Genomic DNA, 25,437 nt, shown 5'->3' on the forward strand with positions numbered 1-25,437 from the left:
GCTGGAGGAGCCACCGCGGGGACCACGGTGGGAGGGGGGCGGCGGCGGAGGCGGCAGCCCCGGCCCGCCCTGGGCCGAGGCGACCACGGCCAGAGCCATTTCCCTCCCCCGGACTGCGACCCCCTGGCGGAACCAAGAACGTGGCCCGAACCTAAAAGGCGCCAGCGGTCGGACCTCGCACACTCCCCGCTCACTTTCTCTCGCTCGCCGAACTCACCCGAGTCGCCGCCGCCGCCTCAGCCTCCACAGTAGTTTCCCCCGGAAATCCTACATGGCCCGCCGGCCACCAGCGGCAGCCAGAGCCTTCGGCCCCCGGGAGAGGGGGAGAGGGAGCGGGCCAGACTGTAAGGGGTAGGAAGCGCCGCCGCGGGGCCTCACGGAACTTGTAGTCCCCCCGGGCCGCGCAGGCTGTGCCGCGGGACGGACAAAATGGCGGGAATCTCCGCGGGCGGTGGGCCCCACACGGCCTTTCCAGGCATGCGCCGCCCGGCTGTTGGAACCCCGCGAGTAGGAGTAGAACTTGGCCACCTCTCCTGGGCGGTACTGAGCGGGACAAAGGTCTTTGGACTTGGGAGGACAGAGTTCAAATACTGAGCACCAGTCAGTGCCTGAGGAGGGAGCGGATGCAAGTGTGTTGTTTCAAAAAATTGTTGAGTTCCTGTGTGGCCGAATTTCAGCTACAATCTCCCCTAAAAGAAAAACTATTGAGGGCCAATTGAAGTGCAAAATTCAATTTTGTGAGTGAAGACAAACTCAGGAATCATTCTTGACACAGACTTAAGCCGCTTAAGTCCAGTTCTTTTACATCCCAAATAGCTCCTTCCATTTTCTCCACTACCTTCACCTAGAGGAAGCCACCATCTCTCTCAAGTCTGTTTCAGGCCTCCAGGAGAAAGGCGGGGAAATCTATGATTGCATTCAGGTTAGTTAACAAGATTATGTGCTGTATTGAAGGTTGGTACACTTTCCAGGAGTATGAAAATCAGGCATCTCAAAAGTATGTTAACCTAGATTCACAAAAACAATGGACAGGGCTTGCTTGAGGCAAAGATAACCTCTTAACTAGGGAAGGTACAGGCCTGAAGCACTGACAACCCACCATGACCTGCCCAATTAGGAATCTATGATCAGATCACCCTGTGTGGTTACTTTCAGTTAGATTTATTACAGGGTCCATTGGGTATATTCAGTTTGTAGAAATTCAGCAATTGGGATGTGTATACTTTTCTACACTTATCTATACTTTTTTGCATATATATTATACCCTCCATATAATTTTTAAAATGGAAAGTGGCCTGGGCCAGGTCTCTCTTGTCTTCTGAGAGACCAATTAACAGTAAAGACTATTTAAACCATTACTATGTCTGGATTTGGGGGTTACGGGCACTGCTGGAGTATGATGTTAAGAGCAGAGGCTTTGGCAACAAAACTATCTGCCACTTCCTATCTGTGTGCCCTTGGCTAAATTTTTAAAACTTGTTAAGATTGTTTCCTCCTTGTACAGTGGGAAACATTATAATATCTAATATATAAGTTGGTGTGAGAATTAAAGTAATACATAAAGTACCCAATACTTGTATTAGATATATATTCAATGCTTGATAAACAATAACTGTTATGGTGGGTAATGTTAGTTTTCATCTATCTTTTTTTAAGCTTCCAACTTTCCAACCATAAATGTAGACACAGGCTGCAGCTATGAGGATGTTCATTGTAGCACTGTTTAAAATAGCAAACAAATAATAAAGGAGACAATCTAAATAGCTATCTATTGGAGATGGGCAAGTAGTCTGTGATATAGAATACTACGAAACAGTTAATGTGAATAAACTAAAGCATGGATAAAATATTGAGAAAAAATGTTGCACAAGGGTATACACAGCTTGATATCGTGTATATAAAAATTTAAAACATGACAGACAACACTACTGTTTAAGGATGCATACATACATAGTGAAAATATAAAATCGTGTGGAAATAAAATCTTCAGGCAAGGAATTTCTTCTGAAGAGAGGAAAGGGAATGAGTGAAAGGAGGGATACACTGGGGTTTAAAACGTATCTTTGTCATTTTATCTCTTGAAAAAAATTGTAAGAAAATAAGGCAAAATGTGAAGGTTTGATAAAGTTGGTGAAAAGTACTTAGATGTTTGTTATATAAATTTCTATTTTTCTATATGCATGAGATAGTTCTCTATTTAAGAGAAAGCATGGAGCAGAGCAGTGCACAAAATAGGCTACCTTCTTTGTTTTTCTTTTGTAAGGAAAACAGTAATTCATTTGTATCAACAATTGCTTTTATGCCAACCTGAAATCAATGACTTTTGTGGTGAGGGTGAGGGGAGGAAGTATTGGATTTTGTTTTTCAAAGTATTTTTTGTTTTACATACAGTAAATTTTATTCTTTTTGGTGTTCAGTTCTATGAGTCAAATGCATACACTTGTATAACCACCACCATAATAATCTAAATTATCCATTAGCCCCAAGTATTTTCTCATGCTATTTTTTATGATAAACTCTTCTCCCCCAATAATGGCATTCACAGATCTGTTTTCTGTTTCTGTAGTTTTTTTTTTTTTTTTCCAGAAAGTCATACAAATGAAATAGAAAAGTATGTAGCTTTTTTAATCTGGCTACTTTAAATTAGAATAATGCATGTGAAATTCATTCATATTGTTGCACGTATCAGTAGTTTGTTTCTTTTTATTGCTGAGTAGTATTTCATTTTATAGGTGTACCATAGTTTGTTTCAGCATTCAGTTTAAGACATTGGAATTGTTTCCAGTTTTTGTCGTCTGTGAATAAAGCTACTATAAACATTTGTGTACAGATTTTTGTAGAAACATAAGTTTTTATTTCTTTTAGGCAAATACTTAAGAGTGGGAATTGCTGAGTTTTGTGGTAAGTATACATTCTAAACTTATTTTTAAAAAATCCAAACTCTTCCAAAATGGCTACAACATTTTGAATTTCCACCATCAAGAATGAAAGATTCAGTTGCTCTGTATGCTTACCAGCATTTGATATTGTCAGATTTTTAAAAAATATTTTTTGTTTTTAGCTATTCCTATATGTGTGTAGTGATATCTCAATGAAATGTACTTTTCCCTAATGACTAATAATATTCAGCCTCTTTTCCTGTGCTGATTTGCCATTTATAGATTTTCTTTTGTGAAGTATCTGTACTAGTCTTGTGCCCATTTTTTTACAGGGTTGTTTTCTTATTATTAATGAGTTATGAGTTTTTTTATATATTCTAAGTACAAGACCTTTATCAGATATGTGATTTGCAAATGTTTTCTCTTGGTTTGTAGTTTTTCTTTTCATTCTCTTAAACAGTATCTTTCAGAGCAGAATTTAAATTTTTGATTAAATTCAATTTGTCCTTTTTTCTCCTGTGAATCATGTCATCTAAGAAATCTTTGCCTAACATGAGATCACAAACATTTCCCTCTAAATTTTCTTATAGAAGTTTATAGTTTTAGGTTATCATTTATTTCTTTAGAAGGATATATGCATATACTTTTATATCCATAGTCTATACCTGGAAGGATACACAGCTTCCATCGAGGGTGGGAAAATAGTGTGACTTGGGGTAAGCTTGATAGAGAGACTAACTACGCTGTGTACTCTTTCGTGTTATTGAATTTTTCCTTAAAATTATACCTTATGGGACCTTAGAAACAGCAACAAAACAGGGATTTTTTTTTTTTAAGCTAAGAACTCAAAAAGTGTTGGGGGGTCTACTGAAACACTGTTCCACCAAACACAGAGAAAATCACCATGATGGTTGTTGGACTGGAAGACTTCACAGACTTCATCATAGTTTCAAATCCTGTAGGCTCTCTTCTATCACAGTTGTAAATGGCTGTATAAGCCTGGCAGTTCTCCCTGGGCTGAGAACCAAGTCCAATTAACTGGCAAATAATTAGTTGGGCCAATCAGAGAATAATATGCAAATAAGTGAATCTGACTGTGTAAAACTCCCTCAAGATAGTTTGAACATTACACAATTTAGAGACTTAATGTTGCTGCCACCTGCAGGCCACATCTCTCAGCACCTCTCGGAATTGAGTCCTCTGTGGGGCTTTGGATTGGAGAAAGAGTAACATGAATTCTTCCCTTTTCCCCCAGCTTGAATCTATTGGTGTTTGGAGAGTGTGGCATCAGATTGTCTGGGTTTGAATCCTGTCTTTACCTTGGGTAAATCAGATACCTGTTCTATACTTCTGTTTCCTTATCTTTAAAATGGGGATGATAACAGTAGCTCCTTTGTATGTTGGGAGGATTGAATCAGATCACGTAAAGTGCTTAGCACAATGCCTGGCACATAGTGAGCACACAACAAATATTAGTAATTGTCGTTAGGCAGAACTTCAGAAGCCTCTCCCATTCTGAACTGACGATTGTACCTTGACACACAGTAGTCCAGTGGAAAGACCTTGAACACCTGGCTCTACCACTTGAGGCTTGTAAACTTGGGCAAGTGTCTTAACCTCTCTGAACCTTACATAACCTCACAAGTAGTTTTGGATATTATATGAAATCATCTATGTAAAGCACCAAGCTCATTGAGTGGACAGTTAACAAATTGAATGATGATTAACATAGCAATAGTTGCCAATTATAGCCAAAGGTTGGACAACTCAGGTTACAAACAGGCAGGCCACAGGCGATCACTAACCTACAAATATTTTGGTTCAGCCCTCAGTATTTTATAATTTTAAAATTACCTGCCATCATTAAAAACAGAAATTTCACATTTAATCCAGATTCTTAACTTCTCTTTTAAAATGTGAAGCTCTGACAATGTATCACACCAGATCTACAAGGAAGATGGCATGTAACAATGAAACCTAATTTCTTCCAAGAAAGCCAAATAATGCTCCCTGAGGAAGTGATGTTAAAGTTGAGACATGAAGGTTGAATAGAGGTTAGCCTGATAAAGAGAGGGAGACAGTGCTCCAAGAAAAGAGACCAGGCCCTGAATCAGGGACGCTCGTGCCTCCTAGTAACTTCAGGAAAGCCTGGTGGCTGGAGCACAGTGAGCAAGCGGAAGGTGGGAAGATGAGGCTCCAGTCAGCACCTTAAGGATTTTGGACTGTACCATGAGGATGAGTGTAGTTCAAGTCTGGAAGCTAGGAGATAGCAATTGGTGTAACAAACTGAATAGCTAGACAAAGACAGAATGGAAGAGGGTCAAAAGTCAACAATCAGCAGCTGAGATAGTAGAGTACTAGGGCAGTAAAGGATCTAAATTTCTAAAAACTCTGGGAAAACACAGGATAGCACATCAGGTGCAGTTTGGCAAAGGGCAGACTTTATAAGAACCAAGTTAAGTTGGACCCCAGGGTGAATGTTTTACGTTCATTTTAACAGTGGAAAAATGAGAACAATAAGGATTTGGCCAAGGACATATAACAAATGAGAAACAGAGCTAGATTCACAATACCTGTCTCTAATTTGTCATTCCTCTTACCATATTATTTTTCTCAAGGTGGATAAACTCAGCATCAATACAATGTTGTTAATGATAATATACCCTATTTATTGAGAGCTTGCTAAATGTTAGGCTCTGTATTTATGTGTGTTATTATCTTATTATTTCACTCAGTTAACAAATATAGTCCACCCAAAATATTATGTACCAAGGGACTGTTCGCACTAAGGATACAGGGATCAATGAGACAGTTAACATCTCTGTCCTGTGGGAGTTCACAGTCCAGAAAGGAAGTGAGTAGTCGAAGAAGTAATTACACAGGGTAATTGGCAGTTACTATAGGGAGAATATAAGAGTGAACACGATCTACTACAGCAGCAGGGAAGCTTTCTGAAAGAAGTGACTATTCTCACAATAACCAAATGAGATAGAGGCTATGAATATTCCCTTTTCACAAATGAGAAGATGGATGTTCTGAGTGAGATTAAGCAACTGACTCACTAGGCCATGCTGGAGCCAGGATGTAAGCCTGGATCTATACCTAGACCAAAACTCATTCTCTTAGCTTCTAAAATATTTCTTAGCAGATATTTCTATTAGTTTGTCCTTTTTTTCTAAGGGTCATGTGAATGGAATGGACTATTAACTGAGACATCTGCAATGCAGGAAGTTGAAATCATGGCTTACGAACTATGCAAACATGTCTGTGTCAGGGTTGGCTATCAGTTTTGGAATGACAGCTATTTAGTGACACAGCTCTTGCGCTAAAGTCTGAAAAGATGTTCCATTTAATTGAATATTCAACAGCTGTGTATTGAGTGCTTACTATATGATAGGATGGTGCCAGATGCTGTCAGAGTTAGAGGAATGAAACAAGTCCCTAAGTACTAGGCTAATGATTGTTTTCATCGCTAAAAAAATTTTAAAAATTAAAAAATAGAGCCATAATCCTGGCAGTTAGGAACTATAAGTAACTTATTATAATAGCTACCAAGTTTTGAGCGTCAACCATGTGCCAAGCACTGTATGAGATGCTTTAATGAAAGTATGATGAACATGATCGTCATCATAACTAAAAACTAAAAAGCATATACTGTGAGACTCTGTTGAGCAGTTTACATTTCTTATCTATTTTAACCCCGTTCTTTTAACTCATGTTCATTCTGTATCATAGTATTAATGATACTAATATTGCCATTTTACAAATGAGAAAAATGAGCTTCAGAGATTTTTGCCTGAGATCCCAGAGCTAGTAAACAGAAGAGCCGGAATTCAAACCCAGGTCTGCCTGACTCCAAAACTTGAGCTCTAGACCATTGCACCACACTATATCTGCAAGGAGAATCAGCTAGTGAAAACCAGGGAAATGTGGAATGATCTGCATAGCCAGATACACATCCAGACAGGAGAAACAAATATCAGTGCTTTAAAAACCCTCCAGGGAAGTAAAGAAATGAGGAGAAAAACCCCAACAATGTCTCTAGTAATTACATATTAGTTAATCCCTAAAACAGAGAGTCCACCCAAAATATTTATACTATTATTTTCTATCACTTAATTCTGCTTAAATTTGCCTCTGGAATTATCTTTAAATTTAATTAGTAATTAAAGCTCAGAATTTTTGGTATCAAGATACACTTCAATTCTTGTTTTTTTATCTATGTGGGAAAGAAAAACTATTTCACAAAAGTCAATGTCAAGCAAATAAGCAACCCCATTAAGGATGGGAAGTAAGCTGTGCTTATTAAGCTGGGAGAAAAAAATCCCCTGCAGGAGGCAGCCATCAGCCCTGGGCCATATGAACATCCTGTCTCCACGATTACTTATGGCTGTGGGCAGGGAGGTATGCAGCTTCATTCCAGATATTCAGATATGGCCAGAGGAGAAATCTGTATAGCTAAAGAAGTGCCCGAAATTGGCTCTGTGACACATGGACCAGGAAGATCGCTCTTGTGTTCAAACATATGATGTGTACATTTTCACCTTCATCTCAATGTAAAAATGCAAAAAAAGACTATTATGGAGTGCCACTTTTTGTATACTATATGATTGTCCAAGAATTCATTTCATACTTTAGAAAGAGTTCAGAGATATAGATCTTCTATCACAGCAACTATAACAAATTATTATAATTATCTTATCACTAAAACAATAATAACTACTTCCATTCATTGAGTGTGTACTATGTGCAGGGCACTTCTCATACATTATTTCATTTAATCTTCATGATAACCCTGCGGTATAAGGACTATTATCTATTTTACAGAAAAAGAGACAGATGTTCAGAAGGGTAAGCAACTTCCCAAGGTCACACAATGAGCAAGTCACATTTGTTTACATGTCCATTTCCCCATCAATTACTATAAATTTCTTGAGGGTAAGGACTATGTCTTATTCATTTCTGTATTCCTATGCCTGGCACAGAATAGGCAGAATTCAGTACATATTTTTGAACAATATTTCCCAAGATAAATGGTAGAGCCACCTCTGGGATTTAGGTCTCCTGTCTTCAAGTCTAGTGTGCTTTCAATAATTACATATTGCCTGCCTAAATCAGGATCCTTACTAAACACTCACATGCCTCTTTCACTCTGGAAATTCCTATTAGACATATAGCAAGTGTGATATAGTGATTCCACTTCTCAGTTTTTCTCTTACAGAAATACTAGCACAAGTGTATAAGAATGAATTACTAGGGTGTCCACTGTCAGTACTTCAGAGAAAATTTTGAAAAATAAATGTCTACCAATGGAAGAATGATTAAATGGTACATCTATTCTATAGAATACCATGTAACTTTAAAGAGTGTAAGCTAGATGTACATCTACCGATATAGCATAATGGACACAAGATTGTATTAAGTAGAATAAGCAGGTTTCAGAATGTTAAGTATGGTTTAGTATGCATAATAATCCTATTTTCAACATTTATTACACCTTGTTTCAGACACTCTTCAAAGTGCATTATATGTATTATCGAATTTCACTGAATCTAAGATATTATTTATTGAATGTTTACAACATACTTGGACCTGTACTAAACATTCTGATTTTAGAGATTAAAAAAATGTAGAGAAATGTGTTTCTTATAAACAATTAAATATGGCATTTTGCTTAATCCTCACACTAGCATAAGGTAGGTACCATCATTTCTGAGACTTTGCTGATGAAAAAATTGATGCATAGAGAATCCAAGTAATTTACCTATCTGTAAGTAGTAGAATATAGTATGATCCCATAAAAAACAACTAAAGAGTTCTGGATAAAGACAATGGCTGTAATTTCTCATGTAATTTTCCTATCCACTTCCTCTCCTCCCAATCCCACTAAAACTGCAGGAAAGGATTGTTTTAAAGCATAAGGAAAGAGAGAAGGGGCAGTAAATACAACAGAAGTTTGCAGGTGGAAAGCAGATGAATGAATAATAATTGGCTTGGCAGACCCAAGAATGCTGAGTCCTGGACCAGAAACTGGAGAAAGCTGAGAAGCATGATATGTACAGGAGTTAACATACCCGTGATCACCCTAGGATGGGGTGAAGAGCAGCTAAAATAAGGACTGGTTGAAGCCCTGGTTCCCTTCTCTCACTATACCCTCTAGGTGACTGCCTGCTCTCCGCCTCAGCAGAAGTATGGAGGTTTATTCTCTTGAGAGAGTAAAACAGACACTCTCTGGAATAATGGTCGCTAGGTACAGTTAAGGGCATCATCCTCCCAAAAAAGGGTAATCAGTGGACCTTTCCCACACTCTGCTTCCAGAACGCTGGTAGCCGACATTTATCCTCTGGGCAGATGAGTCTTTTATGGAGAAAACAAGGCCCAATATGAAAGACATAAAGATAATGCCACTGAGATAGTGCTGTCAAGATGGGACCCCTGGACAGAGCAAGGAAGCTCTGAATCCTCCTTCTCCTATGCATCTCTTCTATTTAGCTGCTCCTGACTTAAATTCTATTGAATGGACTGAATAATATGTTAAGTTTTAAAAAAATCACTGGTAACTACTGTTTTGTATGTTGCATTTAGAAACATCAATATAGAGAAAATCAGAAAATTTTAGAATTGGAAAAACAAAAAGATAATGGCATTGAGCTCTTTCAGCTAATGGTGCCTCATGGTCATTGGCTCATAGACACATGACCTCATGGTCAATGGCTTCCATCTTCATGCACAGAGCTTCCAATCAGCGTTTAATCCCCCACTTTTATTTGTAAGCAGAAAGACAAGGATAACCAGATGTGAGGCTTTCCTCTAGCAGGAAAGAAAAAGACCAAAACAAACAAATCGAGACAATGCAGGGTAAACTTTTAAAACTATCATGCATATCCTTAAAGAAAAGAAATGATACCTAAATATAAGGAATGACAGCAGGAAACAAAAGAATATTCAGAAGGGAAACACATTTTTTTGAAATGAAAAAACATGAAAGCAGAAGTCATGGTCCAACAGAAAGATTGGAAGATAAAGTTGAGGAAATGTCCTAGGAAGTAGAGCAAAAAGACAGATATGGAAAACAGGAGGAAAAAAAGATCGAAAAATTAAAGGACCAGTCAAGGAAGTACAACAGAATGTAAGTTCCATAAATAGAGAATATTTTAAGAAGTTGAGGAAATCATAAAATAATTGAAGAATATTTCCCATAAGTTTCCAGATTAAAAAGGTCCACTCTGTACCCAGCACAGTGAGTGAGAATAGACTCTCATTAAGACTCACCCCTGCAAAACATCAGAACACTCCAGCCTCTCTCTTTCTATAGGACTCAGATACAGACAGATCCTCAAGGCTGGGCAGTGGGACTAATATCAGTGAGACATCAGACTGTCTTTTCCATGCATTCTTTTCTCTTCCTCATCAATACAAGCCCCTCAAATAAAAATGCAAATAGTAAGCCATACAGCACAGCAGTTGAATCTTGAGAGGATATGTCTGAAGTCAGCCTCTTGCAGGTGTTTGGCCGTGTTTCTTCGTGAGGCTCAGTTTTTTTATCAGTATAATGAGGATAATAATATCTATCTCAAAATTTCTTTGTAAGGGTTTTTTTTTTTTTTTTTTTTAATTTTATTAAGATATATTTGACTTGTCTACGGCCATGCCACCCTGAACAAGCCCGATTCCATCTGATCTTGGAAGCTGAGCAGGGTCGGGCCTGTTCAGTACTTGGATGGGAGATCATCTAGGAAGACCAGGTGCTGTAGGTATAAAAAATAAATACAAAAAAACTAAGGGATTGTAAGATGACAAGGTCCTTGCAATCTGTGCGGTCAACCAAGGGTTGCCTCGCCTAAAAAAAAAAAAAGATATATTTGACTTATGGTGTAAGTTTAAGGTGTACAAAATATCGATTTGATACATTTATATTGCAATGTGATTGCCACTGTAGCATTAACTAACTCCTCCACCTTCTCACAGTTATCATTCTTCTAGTGTTGGGAACAATTAAGATCTAATTTCTTATCAAGTTTAATGTTTATAATACAGTTTTATTGTCTATAATTCCTTAGGTATCCAGGATTTACATTGAGAGAGTTTAAAATTTGATAGATAGTTTTTGCAGAGTGTTTTTTAGCACAGCACTCAGAATATAGTAAGTGCTTAATAAGTGGTAGCGATGATTATTACCTATAGGCTACCTACCTCATCATACGTATCTAATAAGGACTGAATTTCAGGAGTGGGCCCAAGGTCAGTTTTAAGACTGATTCTTTAAAAAAAAGACACACCTTGTACATACAAACGAATATTATTTACTTCAAAGTTGTCATCACCTTGGAGGCAGTACACTTATTCGAGGGATGTTTCTACTCTCCAAAACATTTTTGAGATGCTCAATTCAGAAATGACTACAGGGCCTATGACACCTTCCTCCCCCACTACTATTTTAAAAATAGTAGTAATTGTGTATATATAATTTATAACATGCTATCATAAGCATATTTTCATGTTGCTGTGGAGGTCTCATGATAATTTTAATTAATGTGCTAGAATTTATACTTAATCACTTCTCTTTTGCTAAACATTTAGGTTGTTTCAAGTTTATTTTTTAAAATTTTATTAATTTCAGGTGTACAACATGATTCAATATTTGTATATATTGCAAAATGATCACCACAATAAGTGTAGTTAACATCCGTTACCATACATTTACAATTTTTTTCTTGCAATGAGAACTTTTAAAATCTACTTTCTTAGCAACTTTCAAGTATGCAATACAGTATTATTAACTTCAAGTTTTCTATTATGTGCAATATGTAGCTTTTTCCATACTTTAGCTTATTTCCTTAGCCTGGATTAGCAGAAGAGGAATGTTGGGTCAAAGCGTATAAAGATTTGATTGTTCTCGATATTTATTTCCAAACTGCTTTCCAATAGGTTTTCACTGAATACCCATTTCACTGCGTCTAAAAAAAACATTTGGTATCACAATTTTAGTAAATTAGGAACTAGAAAAATATTTCATACAAACCGATTTTGACTTCCCTCATTGCTCCTGAAAAATAAAAAAAAAAATTATTTGCATGGTAAAAATTTGTAAATGAGTGTATGATTTTTCAAAATAAGTACTTTGAAGGGAACCACTCATTTAGATGTTTATCTTTAGACATATTTGTTTTTTTAAATTAATCTCATCACCTCACATTCACACCTCCAAGGAAAAACAGAGAAACAATTGTAGTCAACTTGACAAAATGTTAATGTGATGACTCACATCCTGTCACCCTCTAGAGTTCAGTGTTGGCTTTATATTGTTGGGCCCCATGCTGCTAAGAACCTGTCACTGCCTAAGGACATCCTGGATGTGGGAGCTTCTCCTCTTTGAAAAGGGGAGATACAGTTTAAAGTGTGTGGAGAAGACTGGCCCCTGCTTCCCACTCTCACACAGGCCACACTAGCAAAGAATCAGGGCATAGGTAGGGTGGGAAATTCTAGATACCCTTACTCCCCTACTAAAGCAATAATCTTTTTCTGTTTTGTTTTGTTTTGAATTTATTATTATTTTTAAATTATACCAGAAATATACATTCATTATAAAAAAAATAGACAAAAATTATAAAAAGTGCAGCATTTTTCCAATACCAAGCAATAACTACGAACATTTTGAAGTATTTACTTTCATACCATTTTCTTTATGTACATGTTTTATAAAAAATAGTATAACATACACATAGTTTTGAAATTTTCTTTTTCACATAATAATTACAGCTTATATCTATATAATGTTTACCATGGGCCAGGTAGGATTCCAAATATTTTTACACATAATAACTCATTTAATCATCATGATAACTCTATAAGGAAGGCAATATTAGTATTATCATTTAATGATAAGGAAACTGAGGCAGAGAAGTTAAGTAATTTGCCTAAGTTCACAAAGTTCATAAATTAACTATCTGGAATGTTTTTCCATGTCATTAAATTTATTTCTACAGATGTTGTTAAATGGCTGCAACATATCTCATTGAACGGATGAAGTATCATTTAATTATTTCGTCTCCTTTAATAAGACATCTAGATTATTTCTATTTTTTGCTGTTATACCCATCACTAAAATGACCAGCCTTATATTACATCTTTGTGCTTCCTTAATTATTTCTTTAGGCTAAATGCCCTTAAAAACAGTTGCATCGATTTTTATTCCCTCTAAAACAGTATTCCTTTCTCCATTTTCTCTATGACCTTAAATGTTGTGAATTTTAACACTTTTGCCTGCAATAATTAAAAAAAATTCTTTTTACCAGTTCTGACAAATAAATTAGAGCACTAAAGAATGAGTGATTTCTCTAGAGTGAAAAAGCCAGCGGTTAAAAACTCCCTCTTTCCATAATCTCCTCTAGCTTTTCATAGATGCTGAATCTAATAGCTTACACACTAACTCATCCCAGAGGAATGAGGAATGTTAACCTGGGACAAAGACACTTACACAGGCAAGATTCTTGTGGTCTACAACTCAGCATTCACTAATTCACTCACTCATTGATTCAATGAATATTTGAAAGGTTATTATATGAATAACACTAAACTAGGAAGGGGTTATAGGGTTCATAGAAATGAAACATTTAGAACAAAGTTAAATAAAACATTTAGCGCAGCACCTGGCAGTGAATCAATATTTATGCCAGGTACTGTGCTAAAGGCTAAATAAGTGGAATATCTCATTTAGTACCTACAATCTCTAGGAACTGGGTTCTATTATCATTGCCATTTTGTAGATAAGAACACTAAGGCCTAGAGAGGTTTACCCAGCTTGTGCAATGTATTTGTGGTGGAGTTCAGTTTGAACTCGACTCCAGGCTCTGCTGTTCCCTTCCTTAAGAAGCATACAGTCTTGTTAATAAGGCTAAAATTGAAAATGGCTAACAAGTATTAAGCACTTATGTATCAAGCACTCTGCTAGGTCTTTATGTATACTGATCATTTCATTCATATGACGACTTTGTGAAGTAGATATTATAACTATAATTGTTTTAAAGATGAGAAAATAGACATTCTGAGAGTTTAAATAATTTGTCCAAGACACCAACAGCTATTAAATGATAGCACTAGAAGCCAAGATAGAAAGAATTACTGTATAGGGAACACGAGGAAATGTGAAACAAGTGATGCACTCAGCTGCCATCAAATGTCAGAGGTCAGAGGAAAGAGACTTTGTGACCTTCTTGTGGTCCAGGAATAATCATAGTAGGACAGAAAGGGAAAATCCTGGTGACTTGTTAGGCCTTATGTTGAAAGACTTTACACAGGTTAGTGCATCATATCCTCTACATGATGAAGGTATTATTATTCTCAATTTGACTGATGAGGAAATCGATTATTCGGGAGGTGATGCAATATGTCCAAGGTCACATAGCTAGTCAATGGTATGACTAGAATTAGAACCTATTTGTCTCTCAAGCCTCAGCCCTTAACCACTATGTTACATGCTTTCCATTGTTTAATCTTGCTTTTTGGTATTGTAGGCGTCACATAGAGAGGGATGGAAAAGGCAAAGGTGAAATGGTATTAAGAAAGATAATACATAAGCAAGAGGAGTGAATTATAGACAAGGAAAAGGAAGGAGACCTGTTTGGCCAGTGCTAAAGATTCATTTGTTTTGGGAAGGAGCCCTTTGTTCACATAGCTTTTATGACTACAAACTGTATAAATGTCTGTTTCTGCTATAATAATGGGGGTTATTAAAGATAGGGTCTGTATCTTAGCCATTGCTATAACCCAGCATCTAGCACAGTGCTTAGATTGTAGTTCCAGCAGAGAGGTTGGAAAAATAGGGAGTAGTCTCATTGCATAGGTCTCTGGATGGCAATTAAGGTAGTCTACAATGCAAATATCCAAAACAAAATAATAGGTACTCAAGTCTAACAGTGTATTTAAAAGATAATATCATAATGCATAGGAATTATCCCAGGAATACAAGGATGGTTCAACAGAAAATCTGTCAATACAATTCACCACATTAATGGACCAAAGGGTAAAGATCACATAATTTTTTTCTTACTTAATAAGAGGAACCTGATGCAAATACATTAAGATCAGGACTAAGTCATGAATGCTTATTATTACCACTAGTGTTATCTAGAGTATTTGAGATTCTGCCCAATTCTTTTAGACAAGAAAAAGGTAAAAGATATTTGTACTCTTCCTGCTTACCATTCTTGTCAATGACATGATAGTCTATATGGAAAATACAACATAATCAGCAGGCAAACTATCAGACCTATAAAAATTATTAATCAAGTTTGCAAGAATAAAAATTATCTTTAAAAAATCAAGTGTTCTTCCATACCAGGAATAACTACCTAATAATGTAATAAAAGTATAACACAATCTATAGTAGCAACTAAATGATAGTCTAGAGTAAAGATCAGCAAACTTTTTCTGTAAAGGACAAGACGGCAAAGTTTCTGCTTTGTGGGTCACATGGTCTCTGTTGCAGCTACTCAGCTCTGTCATTGTAGTTCAAAAGCAGCAGTAGACAATATTTAAATAAATGAATATGGATGTTTCAATAAAACTTTACTTACAAAAACAGACAGCAGGCTGATGTGCACAGGTATAATTTGTTGACTCCTGACATATAGTAATTGGCCTAAAAGCTATGCTTTGGAAGTTTATCAAGAAAAATTTAAACTCTTTTAAGGGATATAAGAACACCAGAATAAATATAATCGGGATAATCTCAGTAGTGTAAAAATTTATTCATTCGTTAAATATTCAGAGTGACTACCATGGGCCAAGCATTGTTTTGGGTCTTAGGAGTATAGCAGAGAACAAAACAGAGCACCTCTCCTCATGAATCTTACATTTTTGTAGAGAAGCAGTCAATAAATAAAGTCGTTTAGTAACAAATGTTATGAAGAAGATTTAATAAGACAGAGAGTGATGGGTGGTGAGTGTGCTACTTAATTTCGGATGGTCAGGGAAGGCTTCCTTGACATGTTAGGGGTGAAGGAAGCTTACCACACTGAATTCTGGGGAGGCAGTGTTCTAGTCAAAGATGTCAGTTCTCCCCCAAATTAATCTATCCCTTTTCAATGAAATTCCAATAAAAAGTCTAATAATGTTGAGAAACTAAAACACTCTAAAATGAATATGAAAGAATAAAAGTCCATGAAAGCTAAGTCTATTTTGAGGGGGAAATAATACCTGCCTTACTGGTAGAACTGGCTCTACCACAAAGCCACAGTAATAAAAAACATTGTGTTGCTGGCAATGAAACAAAGAGACCAATGGAATAGAATAGAGAGCTTAGAAATAAAGTATATCCATGGGAACCTAATATGTGATAAAAGTGACATCACAAAACACTAGAAAGTTTGTTTTTCAGATAGTGATTGAAAAACTAATTTACCATATGTAGAAAAAACTGAATTTTTACTTGAAACTATGTTAAAGGTGGACTCCAGAGGGATTAAAGGCCTATATGTGAAAGTTAAAACTATAAAACGAATACAGGAAAATCTAAGTTACCTACAGCTAATGACTTCTTAAATAAGACTAAATCATAAGGCCAAAATTTAAGACATCTGCTTAATTAATGACATCTCAAAGTTAACAGGAAGGTAACAGAATGGGAGAAGTTATCTACAATGTTTAAAATAAACAAGGAAGAATATCGAGAATACACACAATTCCTATAAACCAACAAGACATGAAATCAAGTAGAAAAAAGTAGGCAAAGGATATATAAATAGATATTGGGAGAAGGTATTTGCAATGTTTAAAACTAACAGAGGATTAATGTCTAGAATATACAAAGGATTCCTATAAATCAATGACAGGAAAGCAATTAGAAAAACAGACAAAGGATATAGATACCTTAGTTTCACATACTAAGTAGTCTATACAATTTCATATACAAAAAAGCACATAAAAAAAGGGCTCAAAAAAATTTTTTTAAAAGGGCTCAAATTTAATTTATAATCAGAGAAATGCAAATCAAAACAACCAAGAGCTTTGGGGTAGGTGAAATAGGTAAAGGGGATCAAGAGTAAAGGGGATCAAAAACAAATTCCAGTTTTAAAATGAATTAAGTCATGGGGATATAATGTACAGCATAAGGACAATAGTCAATAATATTGTATTAACTTTATATGGTGACAGGATAACTAGACTTATGATCATTGTGTGATGCATACAAATGCTGGATCATGATGCTGTAACCTGAAACCAATATAATATTGTATGTCAATTATACCACAATAAAAAACAAACAAACAAAAAAATCAAGAGCTGCCACTTTCCATCCATCAAACTGGCAAAAATTAGGAAGATGTATAATGCCAAAGACTGGTGATGATGTGGATGAGTTCTCGTGCACTGGCTATAGGAATGTGAATACTACAATCATTCTGAAAAGCAATCTGGCAATATTTAGCAAAATTCAACATGCCTGTAGATAGATAGCTCAAGGGAATATTCACATCAATTTACAAATTTGCTTATTTTAGCATTTTTATGGTAATAGAGAGGTGAAGGTAATCTAGGTTTCTATCGTGACTAAATGAGTAAAACAGCATTTATATGCCTAGATTCTGGAGCTAGACTGCCTGAGTTGAAATTCAGCCTACACCAATTACTAGTTCTGACTTTGAAGAACGGAAGTAGAAAATTTGAGTAACCTCTGTCTCTTGCTCATCTGTGAAATGAGAATAGTAACATCTACCTTGTATGGTGGTTGAGAGAAGTACATAAGTTAAAATATTTAAAGTACCTGCCACAGAGTTAAGCACTATTTAAGTGTTAACATTACTGTTAATATGAGAGTATATGCGAGTTGGAAGTTATGAGTTAGGTTCATATATAGCAATAAGGGCATTCACAAAAGCAATGTTCATTTTAAAAAGGAACATTTATAGCACAATATATTGAACATATTCACATAACTCTACATGTTTTACAAGACGGGCACCAAAGACATACATTGAACATATCAGAATGGGTGCTTATAGGATAGAGGGAATGAGAATAGAGTTTAGGAATAAAGGGGAGGAGTACAAAACAAGAAAAGACTTTGCTGGAGTCATTATACCGATATACTGTGAAAGAAACAAGATTTACCAACTTACGCAATCTGCAACTGATGGGGGGAAAAGCTATCTCGACAACATTCAGGGGAAAGCCAAGAAAAGGATCTCAGAGCCAGAGAAATGATGAGCTAGTTAACCAATTTGGCAAACACCCCATCTTAGAACTTATCATTAGATGAGATACCATCTTTACTGTTTAAGGCAGCTTTGGATAGGGTTTCTATTACTTGTAGTTCAAAGCATCCTAACAGTGGCAAACTGAGGTCCAAAGAGAAGAATGATTTGTCCAAATGCAGCTCAACTGGGGGCGTTATCTAAGTGGAAGTTCCAGAAGAAAATGAAAGTTTTGAGTAACCTATTTTTTATTTTAGCAAGCCAAACTCTCTCCAGTATATGAAAACTCTTTAAGTATTAAAAGCCAATATATATCCCACTAAGAACTGTCACTTAAAAAAAAAAATCTATTGAAAGTCAAATGATGAGAAAAATTCTATAAAATCTCCTTACAAATTAATAAAAATAAACAATGAAGGGAATTTACATAAGAGAAAAATGTCCAATAAACATAAAAAATTTAAACCTCACTGATGAATACTTTAAAAAGAAAATTAACACTAGTTATCGTTCATCATCAAATGGGAAAAACAAGATTTCAGGGTCACACTCAGTTCTGGCAAGTGTTGGAAATCTCAACTACAGCTGGTAGGAGAGAAAATCAGGACATTTCTGGAAGGCATTTGACAATGCATGGCAGAAGTCTTAAAATAGCGCAGACTCTTTGACTCAGTAGTTCCCTGGAATTTATCCTAAAAAATAGGCATAGATATCAATGAAGATTTAATTAAAAGCACTAACACTGCAGGATTGTTTATAAAAACAAACAATTGGGATCAAACTAATAATCCCAAAGTAGGAGAATCAATTAAATTATAGAAAATCCATACGATGTTATACAAATAGTAATTATAATTCTCAATAAATACTGGCTCTGCTAATTAGTAGCTGTATAGCCCAGGAACAGCTAATTAATCTCTGCACTTCAGTTTCCCTGTTAACAAAATGGGCCAGTTGTGAGGATTAAATGAACACACCAAAGGCACTCAGGATAGCACTGATACATATTAAGAACTCAAAAAATGAGTCTTCTGTTTTTATAGGACACAGTAGCCTAATGTCCTAGAAAGATGTTAATAATAAACAAGAGGTTACAAACCAATATATACAGAATATTTTTATATCATATATATAAATTTACAAAAATAAATACTAGAAGGATATATACCAAAATAGAAATAGTACATCTCTTTGAATAATAAGAGTACAGGTTATTTTTATTTTTGTCTATATTTTAAAATTTTTCAACAAATGCTACTTTTATGAAAAGTAAAAACTATCACCTCTATCAAAATTAAAACTAAAAACTCACTTTTTTGCTCCGATTTGTATGAATCCATCCCAAATTAGCAGGGTAATGGGGTAGAGTCAGAAATACAGACATTTCTTTTCATAACCTTTATTACCACACAATATGAGCTCACAGTCTTATTTTACAAATCTTATGCATCAATTGCAAAATGATTAAGAGATTTTTCTTTCCAGAAGCTAATTTATACCCATTTCTTTCTTTATGCAGAAGGATTATGCAGATTCTCCATGTTTTCTTGTGCCGTAATTTAGAAAAGCTGATACAAAAATAAACTTGCCACGTGAGGAAAACAATGAAAAGAACCAATTAAGTTTTCACTGTCCTCCTTCTTGGGAGAAGACTGCTTGGCCAGTAGTGGTGAAATGGGGCATTTACAATGTCTGCTTTTTTGTAACAGATGATAGGCCCAAACTCTGGACAGACTGTCTTAGTCACATGAGCCTTTTGGGGTCTATTTTCTCTAGGTGAACCAGAGGTTTCAGCTGCTCTGCAAAGTTCCTCATGTCATCAGATACCATGTCCTGCCCAGCTGGTGCAACAACACTTAATTCCACAAGAAAGGAGAGTGACAAGGCCTCAGTGCTGTCTGTGTTCCCTGGCACAAGGATGCGGAAGATCTTGTACACCATAATCTTCATGATGCCCTTACGGAACAAGTGTCCCTTGGCAACAAACTCATGGTCCATGCGGAAGCCCATTTCCATCAGGAAGTCAGTGAGGTTCTCAGATGTTGCAATGTCCACGCAGTTTCGCACCAAAGCATGGCGGTTCTTGTCTCCCATTTCAGGCTGTCCTAAGTAGCGCAGATGCCAGGGTGCCCCTGCCCTATCCATAGAGCGCCGTGCCCTTAGAACAAATGGACTGGCCTGCTGACCCTTAAGGAGGAATACCATCTCATGGTCAAGGAAAGTCTCAGGCTCCATGTTGTCACACAAACCACGAAGGCGGTGGATGAGGCTTTCCAAACTGTGATCTAAAACACTTCCTGAAGAAAGAAAAAGCACTCTTGAATTCCACCTTTCATTTTGGGTAATGGAATTAGCAAAAGATTGAAAAAAACTTAAGTGAAAAAAAAAGAAAAGAAAAAAACTTAAGTGAAAAACCCAGACTACAGACTCACACAACCGTTCACTCAACTTCTCCACTTGGAAGCCTCACAGACATCTTCATCTCTATGTGTTCCATTAAATCAAGCTGTTGATATTTTCCTTTTTTCTCTATACAACTGATAATGACACTCCTCTGCTCAGAACCTACCAGTGGCTTCCCATGTCATTCAGAACAAATCCCAAAGTCTTTAACATTGTCTATAAGGCCCTATATGTTGTGGTCTCTGCTACCCATCCAATATTATTTCCTTCCACTATCCTCCCTTATATCATGCTCTCCAGCCACGGTGATCTTCCTGCTTTTTCCTGAAAATGTCAAATATTTGACAAAGTACCCCTTCCCTCAATCCCTATGCTTCTCTCAGATATCTGCATATCTCAACCAGTCACTTTCTTCAGATGTTTGCTCAAGCGTCACTTTATCAGAGAGGTCTTTCTGATCACCCTAAAGAAAATAGTATGTCATCCTCCAACCTCTCCTCTTCCCTGTTTTATTTTTCTTTAGCATTATCACCTCTATGTTTTAGTCAATCTTCAATATATTAATTATGTATTGAGTTTTAGTCATCTTTCTTCCTCCATTGCTGACATTCCAATGGTAGGAACATATTCAAATATTTATTGAATAAATCTGTTAAAGTAAATAAGAGTGTATTATTTAACAATGGGAAATACTGATAGTGGGACTCACTTGACTAAATTTTTGGAAATAGGTAATGTTGAAAGAAAAGCAAGAGAGCAGGTCCCAGCAATCATAGGACAGATCATAGGAGCAAGGAACAAGTCCTACATTCAATGTATTGTATCCTATATTCAGGACAGTGTCAAGAATGTGTCTGTTCACATTTGATGAGTTTTATGAGTTGGTTCACTCAGCATATACTTATTGAATGCTGTGGCAGGCATTATGATAAGAAGAGGCCCTGACCTCACAGAGACTACAGTTTAGTGGGGGAAGCAAAAAATAAGTAAACAAATAGACATATAAGGAAATCAAAGGCAGATGGGATAGACAGCAACTGATGGGGGTAGAGAAGAGACCTCTCAGAGGGGTTAGAGTAGTCAAGAAAAGATCTCTCTAATGGAATGACAACTGAGCTGAGACCAGAAGGATGAAAATGAGATGATTATTTGAAGAGCCGGAAAAAGTACTGGGGTTAAAGGGATCGTTAAGTGCAAAAGCGTGGAAGCAGGAAAGGGCCCGGGGAATTCAAGGAGTATGGCTGAAGTGTAGTGAGCAAGATAGAAGAGAATGAAATGAGGATTTGGCATAGGACAAAGCACGTAGGCCTTATATACAAACATAAAGAAAAGAGAGACTAATATAGTGACCTTGTATTTTATTCTAAAGTCATTGGGCAGCTATTAGCTCCATATTTTATTCTCCACACAATAGGAAAAGACATAAATAGATTTACATTTTAAAAAGATCATTCCATAGAAACTGGTATAGACTCTTCAATAAGACATGGTCATGGGAAAAAAAAGTGGGGGTGAGGGTAGACTGGTCCAAATTAAAAGAGACTTAAGAGACACAATTATCAAATATAATCCATGAAACTTGATTGTATACTGGTTACAAAACACATTTTTGGGATAATTGAGGGGAAACTTTTGAATATGGACTAGGTAGTAGATGATATTAATATAGAATTTTTAAAAACAATAATGATGGTGTTGGGGTTGTGAAGGAAAATATCCTTTTTTTAGAGATGTGTACTGAAGTGCACAGGGGTAAAATGTTATGAGATCTAAAATTTTCTTTAAAAATGATAAAAGAAAAAAGATGAAGCAAATATGGCAAAATGATAGAAACTGGAATCTAAATGATAGAAATGGAGTGTCCACTATATTAGTCTCTATTTTCTTTATGTCTGAATTTTTTAATAATAAAACTATTTTTTAAAAAATTGTTGTGTGAGAAGAGACATGATCAAAAGTGGAAGCAATGTATTAAGTATGAGGCTGCTAAAGTAGTTCAGTTAAGGGATTCAGGTGGAGAAAAGACATATTTAAAATATATAATTGGGAAGTAAAATGGCTAGGTCTTAGAAATGGACTAGATGTGGGGTAAAGTAAAAAATGGAGATTGACTCCTGAATGCTTGGCTTTAGCAACTGGTGAATGAAAATGGCACTAACTGAAATGAGAAATGACTAAAGGAGGGAGCAGCTTGAGGAATAAAAGTGAATAATCCTATTTTGTTCACATGAAGATACTATGAATGATCTGAATTAAAGCCTAAACTCTTTCACTAAACATTATATGACCTCCTGAAAATTGTTACCCTTTCTGGGTCTTGAGTTTTCTCACCTGGGATAGTTATTTTACCTGTGCTTCCTGATCTATAAGATGGAGCTAATAACAGTATCATAGAATTACCATATGCTCTAGTAATCCCACTTCTGGATATGTATCCAGAAGAATTCAAAGCAGGATCTGAAGAGATATTTGCATATCCATATTGACTGCAGCATTATTCACAATAACCAAGAGGTAAAAGCAAACCAAATGTCCACTGACAGATAAAAAGATACAGAAATGTGGTGTGTGTGTATATATATATATAATAGAACATTATTCAGCCTTAAAAAAGGGGATCTTGTTGTGTGCTACAATATGGATGAACCCTGAGTACATTATGCTAAGTGAAATAAGCCAGTCATAAAAAGACAAAAGTTATATGATTCCACTCATATGAAGTATCTAAAGTAGTCGAAATCAGAATGTAGTTGCCAAAGGCAGAGGCAGGAGAAAGGAGAATTAGTTTTTAATGGGTGTAGCACTTCAGTTTTGCAAAACGAAAAAGTTCCAGAGATCGGCTATACAACGATGTGAATATACATAACATTACTGAACTGTACACTTAAAAATGTTTAAGATGGTAAAATTTAATGTTATGTGTTTGTGACCATAATTAAAAGTAAAAGTAAAAATTTAACTTGTTGTCTATTGGGTGCCAGAAGTTATGCTGGCTGCCTTTGTATAACAGCCTCTCAGCTCCACAGACCAATAGAAAAAAGAGGAAAACAGGTAATCCAGGCTCCGTGGTTCACTTACCCTGCAGCAGGTACTCCATCATGTTTATGGTGCCCCCGGTGACAGGCATCATGGTGACAGGAGGTGCCTCCATGGCGTCTAATTAAGTTGAAGAACTTAACAGACTGGATTCGGGGTCCCCAATCAAGCACAGGATACACCTGGAGAAGAATTACACTTAATATATCAAGAGATAGAGGCACCGGATCTGCTTGTGTCCTTGGCCTTGACCTCAAGATTCATTGGTCCATTCAATATTTTTTGACTCCTATACGCTAGTTTCAGGAACTAATGATACAGAAATACACAAAGGAGACCTCATCATGGAATTACAACATTATCTTCTAGTTTCAAGGTCTGAAACCTCTAAAAGTTTTCTTTTCAATCTTAAGGAAGTCATCAAATCTCTCACCTTGGGATTCAACGTCTTTCTTATAAAATGGAGTCAACGATATTTAACCCCCAAGGCTTTCTGACTCAGGTAACATAATAGCTATGCAATAACACTCAGAACTGAGTGGAGACTTAAGAAACTTGTCTACCCTTCAATTTATAGATAAGGATATTGAGAAGTGATGAGGACCCCAAGGACACACAGCAAGTCGGTGGCAGAGCCTGTATCGGACTAAATTCTAGGCGTTTCGCTTTTCTGAAAAAAAGTGTTTTAAAGTGAGCCAGGAAAAGCGTGAAGGTAAGATGATGGTTTAGGTCCTCCTAAACCGGCAGCGAGAACACGTGCCCACTTACACTAAAAACACACCTCCGCGCACGCCCTAACTTCTCGCAAAGCGGAGAATTTGGTCCACTCACGCACCTCGGAGCTTTTGAGCAGCAATTAGCCCCCAGCCCTAAAGTTAAATCACCCAGAGCAGTGTAACACTTCTACCTCTTCTTGCTTCCGGCAAGAAGCCTACGTCACCAACGCTCCGCAACGTAAGGATGCCGAGAGGGCTTAAAAATAGCTCTTTCTCTGACAAGCAGAAACGCATGCGCGAGATGCGGTACCGCTGTTTGGAAGATGGCGGCCTCCTTTGAAGCGCTCTTCTGAAAGTTACAGGAGGTGGGGGCCCTTGACGTCAAAGGCTGTCCTTCAGGAAAATATTGTTTTTTCAAATTCGACCACCTGAAGATATTTTTGTCTAGGAAATTTGTCAGTTGGAACTGACAGGGAAGGAGAGAGCCTGGGGAAAAGAGCTGCACAGAAAAAAAAGAGGAGAGATCTATAAAAGACTTCTTTTTATTAGGTACACGATTTGAAAAGGAAAGTCACCCTTTACCGCTTACATAATGTTCTGAACAAGGAGTTCAGCAATACGCTTAATATTTGTTTACTGTGTATATTTTACTTAAATTTAAAAATATAGGGAGATAAGTAAGTTCAATGAATATTTATTGAACCCTGCTTATGTGTCAGGTATGTAAGGTGCTGACAAAGTGGGGACTAAGTTAAGTGAATGAGGCACTTGCCTGGAACAAAAATTTTAAAAAGGGACAGAAAAAATCAGTAAGATAAATGATATTTTAATGCAATGATTTACAAATTTACAAAAAAAATTCATAAGCAGAATATCAAAAAATTTTTAAATAATTCACTTTTCAGTTGGCATACAATATTATATTAGTTCTAGGTGTATAACAGCGATTAGACATTTTTATCACTTATGAAGTGATCCTGCTGATAAAGCTAGTACTGTCTGACACCATATATAGTTATTATTATAATATTGACTATATTCCTTATGCTATACTTTATATCCCTATGCCTATTTTATAACTGCTTTTTGCTTTTTAATCTCTTCCTTTTTTTCATTCACCCTCCCAAAACCCCTCCCATCTGGCAACCCTCAAAATATACTCTATGTGAATGTATGAGTTTGTTTCTGTTTTGTTTATTTCGTTCTTTA

At 36.4% G+C, this 25,437-nt stretch overlaps 2 protein-coding genes, 1 long non-coding RNA gene and 1 pseudogene across 10 annotated transcripts in view; 2 read left to right on the forward strand and 2 right to left on the reverse strand.

Moving 5' to 3' along the window:
* The window catches only part of PHACTR4 (phosphatase and actin regulator 4), a 76,410-nt gene extending 75,968 nt beyond the window's left edge, over positions 1-442 (reverse strand). For 2 of the 5 annotated variants that reach the window (XM_025041468.1, XM_025041467.1), the window contains exon 1: positions 218-442. The gene's annotated coding sequence lies outside the window, so the exon portion shown is untranslated. The remainder of the gene's footprint in view (positions 1-217) is intronic. The other 3 variants (XM_025041463.1, XM_025041461.1, XM_025041464.1) reach the window with 2 other exon arrangements.
* LOC107196573 lies at positions 431-19,980 on the forward strand. Its single transcript, XR_001518012.2, has 3 exons — positions 431-922; positions 2,866-2,901; positions 19,850-19,980. It is a non-coding gene; the product is annotated as an uncharacterized LOC107196573 (long non-coding RNA).
* On the forward strand, positions 10,518-10,636 carry LOC112472985 (annotated as a pseudogene).
* MED18 (mediator complex subunit 18) lies at positions 19,457-24,523 on the reverse strand. Of its 4 annotated transcripts, none has more exons than XM_015598873.2 (3): positions 24,420-24,523; positions 23,555-23,694; positions 19,457-20,370 (listed from the first exon to the last, which is right to left on the reverse strand). In XM_015598873.2, exons 2-3 carry the CDS (start codon positions 23,625-23,627, stop codon positions 19,817-19,819), a joined length of 627 nt encoding a protein of 208 aa, XP_015454359.1. In that variant the 5' UTR covers positions 23,628-23,694; positions 24,420-24,523; the 3' UTR covers positions 19,457-19,816. The 4 variants fall into 4 exon arrangements, with proteins under 4 accessions (XP_015454359.1, XP_015454357.1, XP_015454358.1 ...); XM_015598871.2 differs by having other exon boundaries at positions 24,348-24,472; XM_015598872.2 differs by having other exon boundaries at positions 24,294-24,458.
* Between the last annotated feature and the right edge of the window lie 914 nt (positions 24,524-25,437).

The sequence above is a fragment of the Pteropus alecto genome, unplaced genomic scaffold, assembly GCF_000325575.1.
Source record: "Pteropus alecto unplaced genomic scaffold, ASM32557v1 scaffold39, whole genome shotgun sequence".
NCBI classification, from domain to species: Eukaryota; Metazoa; Chordata; class Mammalia; order Chiroptera; family Pteropodidae; genus Pteropus; species Pteropus alecto.